At 44.8% G+C, this 5,473-nt stretch overlaps 1 protein-coding gene across 1 annotated transcript; it reads right to left on the reverse strand.

The window, feature by feature from the left end:
* Nucleotides 1-5: 5 nt before the first annotated feature.
* LSM7 (LSM7 homolog, U6 small nuclear RNA and mRNA degradation associated) lies at nt 6-5,455 on the reverse strand. The gene is made up of 4 exons (XM_085040574.1): nt 5,326-5,455; nt 5,059-5,149; nt 3,765-3,836; nt 6-1,068 (listed from the first exon to the last, which is right to left on the reverse strand). Exons 1-4 carry the CDS (start codon nt 5,377-5,379, stop codon nt 926-928), a joined length of 360 nt encoding a protein of 119 aa, XP_084896700.1. The 5' UTR covers nt 5,380-5,455; the 3' UTR covers nt 6-925.
* Nucleotides 5,456-5,473: the final 18 nt, after the last annotated feature.

The following is a 5,473-nucleotide window of genomic DNA, read 5'->3' on the forward strand; positions in this document are numbered from 1 at the left end:
AGACATTTAGAAACAGATTAATTTGTCTTTATTCACCCAAAACTCCTTAAATCTTGCATTTTCTGCAGTATAAAAGAAATAAAAATGTTTACTTACAAATCAAGTTATAACAAGCAGAACCACAAGTGCATAGCTACTATAAAAATATGCAGTATTTCAAGACACTGCCTACAACTGAACAAACGCAAGGATATTAAATATTCTTCCCCTAAAATTCCAAGTATCAAGTAGATACCTCCATATGGTTCAAGTCACTCAACCAAGAATCATCCCACAAGTTAAACCAGTCCTCCTGTAGAAATATGTGAGCCTGCTGAAACACAGATCACAGCCCACCAGATCTGGAACAAGTGCTGGAAAAGACCTTCTTGGCTACATCCCTTGTAAAGGTGATGACACTACACAAGGAAGGTAATTTTCCTGCACAAAAGAGACTGAACTCAACAGCAGGAAGACTACAACATAATGCTTCCCCAGCTGAGTAGTGACATCTAAGAGGAAGAAAAACATGTTCTACTATGTTTAGGCTTTAGATTAATTCAGCTTAAATACATTTTAATGTATTTAAAAATGGAAAGTTCATAACCAATATTCAGGGCATTCTTAACTAATTTTATCGGGTTGTTTCAAAATTCAGAAGATCAAGAGGGTCTCACACAATTCATGACAATATGCTCTCTCCTGTCAGCCCTAAACAACATAGCTACACACTTATTTGGGAGTGGAAGGAAAACAAGAACATACTTCTTACGTTTCCCACCCTCTCATCATTTATGAAAGCCACCAAAAGCTGACTTTCTTTTCACACTAACAGATACACATTCAAACTTCTCCCCCCACCAAAAACCAGAAGCTTCTCACACACTGATAGCTTTCTCCAATGACTTGCACCCCTAAAGTTTTCAGAGACAATCCAAAGAAAGCATTAGCCATCTTGCTGCTGAATGAAAGGGTTTGGAATTGCTTCCATTCCATCCTGTGGACAAATCAGAACCACAGAAGTTCCTCTGCAAACCACAAGTCCCAGCTGACGTGTGTCTTCTGTTAATTTGAATTGATCATCCGGATCTAAAAAGCAGAGATGCACGGTTAGAACAGGAAAATATTTAAAAAAAACCAAATTCCATCAACTTCAAAAGGCACAGACATGAATGGCTTTTTCCTGGCATAACTGCATTGTTTGAATCGAACACATGGACTATTACAGGTGATGCAGCAGTGACATCTGATGTTTTCAAGACCTTACTGACAGTGAGCAATAAAGAACTTTGCCTTGTGTGCAACAAAAAGCATAACACATTTATTAAAGAATTCAAAGGCCCTTTCATTCATCTAACCAAGAGTATACATGCAAATGATTAAAAAAAGCTCTTGATCCCATTTCAAATGTCATTATAGACAAACACTTGGGGATCAATGCAAATTGACAAAAGATTCTGACTTCTAAATGCACTAGGGAAGAGAGCACAGGTCCATTCCCAGACCAGGCCAAACAGGGCTGGATCAGGACAGACAAACACTTACAAATCAATCAGCCAGTTATATCTTCCATGAGATATCGCTATATTCAATAAAAGTGAACAACACATTCTAAAATTCCCTTTTAAAGAGACAATTCAAAGGTTCAGGTGTTTGCTTCTAAGCAGATTTCCAAATACTCTTCAGAAAAACTGTCCTATCAAATGATACATTTTGTTTCAGAGATGAGAAAGAGACACATTTTATTCAAGATTTAGAAGAAAAGTTGCCAATGAGATAACCATAGAGGAGCTCAAGCAAGGACTACCAAGGATGTTCTATCACAGGGAATGTACTTAATATAACTTCTGCTGCAGAATCATAGAATGGTTTGTATTGGAAGGGACCTTTAAAAGTCATCTAGTCCAGCCCCCCTGCAATGAGCAGGTACATCTTTAACTAGACCCCGTTGCTCAGAGTCCCATCTTTGAATGCTCCCAAAGATGAGGCACCTACCACCTCTCTGGGCAACTTGTCCCAGCTTTTTTATCACTCTTACTATAAAAAAACCCCTCTTCCTTGCATCTAAATAAACCCTACTTCAATTTAAACCCATTACCACTTGTCCTGTCACAACAAGGCAAATCATCTCCTATAATTTTCTTTTATGTCCCTTTAAAGTACTGAAAGGCCACAATAAGATCTTCTCAGAGCCCTCTCTTCTCCAGGTGAACATACCCCAGCTCTCCTAGCCTGTCTCCAGAGCAGAAGGGCTCCAGCCTTCAGAGCACCTCCATGGCCTCCTCTGGACTCCCTCCAGCAGTTCCACATCCTCCTGATGTTGGACCCCAGGGCTGGAGGCAGCTCTCCAGGTGGGGAATCAGCTGAGTGAGACAGAGGAGCAGAATCCCCTCCCTGGGGATGAATCCCCCATCCCTGCTAGGGATGCAGCCCAGGATACTGCTGGCTTTGTGAGCTGCACATATTGTCCAGCCTCTCGTCCATCAGCATGTCCAAGTCCTTCTCAGCAGGGCTGTTCTCAATCTGTTCATACCCCAGCCCAGATTGATACCAGAGGTTGTCCCAAACCAGGAGCAGGACCTTGCAGGTCTTGTGGAACCTCATGAGGTTCCTGTGGGGCCACTTCACAAACTTGTCCAGGTTGCCCTGGATGGCCCCACACTTCAGGTGTGTTACCTGCAGACTGAGGGTAAACTTGATCCCACTATGTCACTGATGGACACTTAAGAGTACTGGTCTCCACAGAGATCCCTGAGGGACACCCCTTGTCATTGATGCTCATGAAGACATTAAGCCATTGACCACAACCCTCTGGATATGACCGTCCAACCAATTCCACATTCACCAAACACGACACCCATCAAATTCATCTCTCTTCCATTTAGAGAGAAGGATATTGTGGAGCACTGTGTCAAAGGCTTTAGAGATGCACAGATAAATGATATCTGTAAACCCTTCCCTTGTCCACTGATGGAATCACTCCATCATAGAAGGCCACTGTGTTACAGAATGAGACCTGTGCGAGGTGCGAGCAAGGCCAGTGTTAGCTGAGCAGGCCGCAGCAGTGCCCTGGGAAAGTGCCGTGAGAAATGTGCCCGGGAGGTGCGGTGGTGCCCTTGAGCTTTGCAGAGGTACCGTGAGAAGAATGAAGAGGAACCCTGAGAGTGTGAGAATGGAATGCAAATTGTAACTTTTAGTAGTAAGCATAAGCACTTGTAACACTATATAAGCCACACATACTGTGAAATAAATGGAGCTTGCTTATAACTCATATTGAGCTGTATCGCTTACTTCCTCTCGCCTCCTAACACCACTGGGCTGTCAGACAAGATTTTCCCTTAGTGAAGCCATGGTAGACGTCTCAAATCACCTCCCTGTCCTCCATACCCCTTAGCAGAGCTCCAAGCAGAATCTGTTCCATCATCTCCCAAGGCACCCAGGTGAGGCTGACAGGACAGTAGCTTCCCAGGCTCCTTTCTACCTTTTTGAAAAATGGGTTCAATGTTTCCCTCTTTCCCATCACCTGACTGCCATGACTTTTTGAATGTTTTAGAATAGCTTAGGAATTACATCTGCTAATTCCCTCAGGACCCTCGGGTGCATGTTGTCAGGTCCCACAGACCTGTCATCTTATCTCTTTCTTTGCAACATAGTTATCCCACGAATGCTGCAGCTCGGGTGATGTTAACCTGCAGTTTCTGCTTACTCACCCTTAGAACTGAAAGATTTCTGTTAAGAAAACCACTCAGGAAGGGGAAGCTTTCCACAGATTTCATATTACTTACCTCGCATATACTCAATGGTACCATCCAGTACAAGGTTCAGAAGAGGGTCAAATCCTTTCAAGACACCGCTTGCTATTGAAGACCACACAGAAAACAACGATTAGAGACCAAAACAAGTTACACAGCAACACAAGACTGCATGAAAGGTACATTCAGTTCGCCAGCCCACTTCCCTCCTTCAGGCAAGACTAAGCAAATGACATCAGAGATACTAAACAGTGTCCTCTATCAGTGGTAAGCGCATAAAACCTGGTCCGCATTGCGCCAATTAAAACTCACAGACTTTTCAATTGATTCTTCAAAATGTTCTTCAAGACATTAACATTTTTGCTTTCAGCCAATTTCAAGGGTATTTTAAGAATACTTCTGCATAACAAATCAGTACAAGTCACACAAAGAAAAAACAAAAGCAACCCCAAAACCAAATAAATATCCTTAATGAAAGGTTATGGTTAAAATGAAGCAAGACCATATTTTAAGTTCTTTCCTCAGAAACCCCATCTTCAGGTGTCCTCCTAGCACATCACCTCTCACAGGAAGGCAGTGCAGATAGACCACCACTTTGTCCTAATGCAGAACATGATTCCACAAGACTGGTCACTAAATATATCATGAAATTACACACAGTGACTTCCCAATTTGAAAAATACACTTATCAGTAAGGAGTCCAAGTAACTTCCAAACCCTTATAAGCATTAGGTCCCAGTGGAGTTTTAAAATGCAGCACATGGTTAACGCAGACAAACAAGTGCCTGCGGGGTGGCAGCAACGACATTGGGATGTACCTTCTCAGCCATATGGCAAGGGACAGAGATGGGAAGGCATGGTGACATATATTGAACCATGAACTCCAGGCATGCTTACCATGTCAAGAGATGAAAGGCACGACAGTTGTATTAATTAAATGTTACAGCCACAAATATTTCTTTGCTGCTTTAAGTGCACCCTTACAATGCAAAAAAAAAAAAAAAAAAAAGCCAAAAAACCAAAAAAACCCCACAAAAAAAACCCCACCAAAATCCAAACCAGCCAAAATAAGCCTGTTCCAGACAACTAATAAAAGCAGAGATGCATAGTTGAGCCATAAAGATAAAAGTGCACCCAGCAGATTAATGGAAACGTTAAAGGAGAAAAGCTTCACACCGGTAACTGCAACCGCGAATAAGAAAAAGCACCCGCTACCCTCGCCTTCCTTTGAAGGGAAGGAGCATGAGGGCAGAGCCGACAGGCACCGGCTGCGGGACAACACCGAAAGGCAGAAGAGTTTCGTGCTGCAGCCACGCGCCGGGCTCACCTTCCCGCCCGCCTTGGAACTTCACCCGGATGGTCTTGTCGATGTACTTGGAGAGGTCCAAGATGCTCTCCTTCTTTTTCTTCTCTTTATCCTATGGCAGAGCACAGGCAGCCCGGTTAAAGCGCGCCCTCCGCTTCCGCCCTCCGGGAGACACAGCCCTGGAGCGTTCCTGCGGGGTCCCGCGGCGGCGGGACGGAGGCGCGGGTACGGCACCCGCCCGCCACCGGCACCGCAAAACCCGGAACCCGGGGCAGCCCCACTCCTCACCGCCATCTTCCCCGCGCCGCCGCCGCCACCACCACCGCCGCCGCCACTCGCCATTTCATTCGGCGCCGCCAGAAGTGACGTCGCGCCCCGGCAGAGCCCGTTGGCGGCTTGGGGCGGTGGGGCGGGACGTCCGGGGCGGGCTCTGAGT

The sequence above is a fragment of the Lichenostomus cassidix genome, chromosome 28, assembly GCF_008360975.1.
Source record: "Lichenostomus cassidix isolate B80296 chromosome 28, HeHo_3.0, whole genome shotgun sequence".
Taxonomy (NCBI): domain Eukaryota; kingdom Metazoa; phylum Chordata; class Aves; order Passeriformes; family Meliphagidae; genus Lichenostomus; species Lichenostomus cassidix.

Coding starts and splice junctions, on each gene's coding strand:
- LSM7 (XM_085040574.1), bottom strand. CDS start 5,379: ATGGCGAGTGGCGGCGGCGGTGGTGGTGGCGGCGGCGGCGCGGGGAAG. Junction 5,150..5,325: donor GCGGCGCGGGGAAGATGGCG/GTGAGGAGTGGG, acceptor GCTCTGCCATAG/GATAAAGAGAAGAAAAAGAA. Junction 1,069..3,764: donor TACCATTGAGTATATGCGAG/GTAAGTAATATG, acceptor TCTGCTTTTTAG/ATCCGGATGATCAATTCAAA.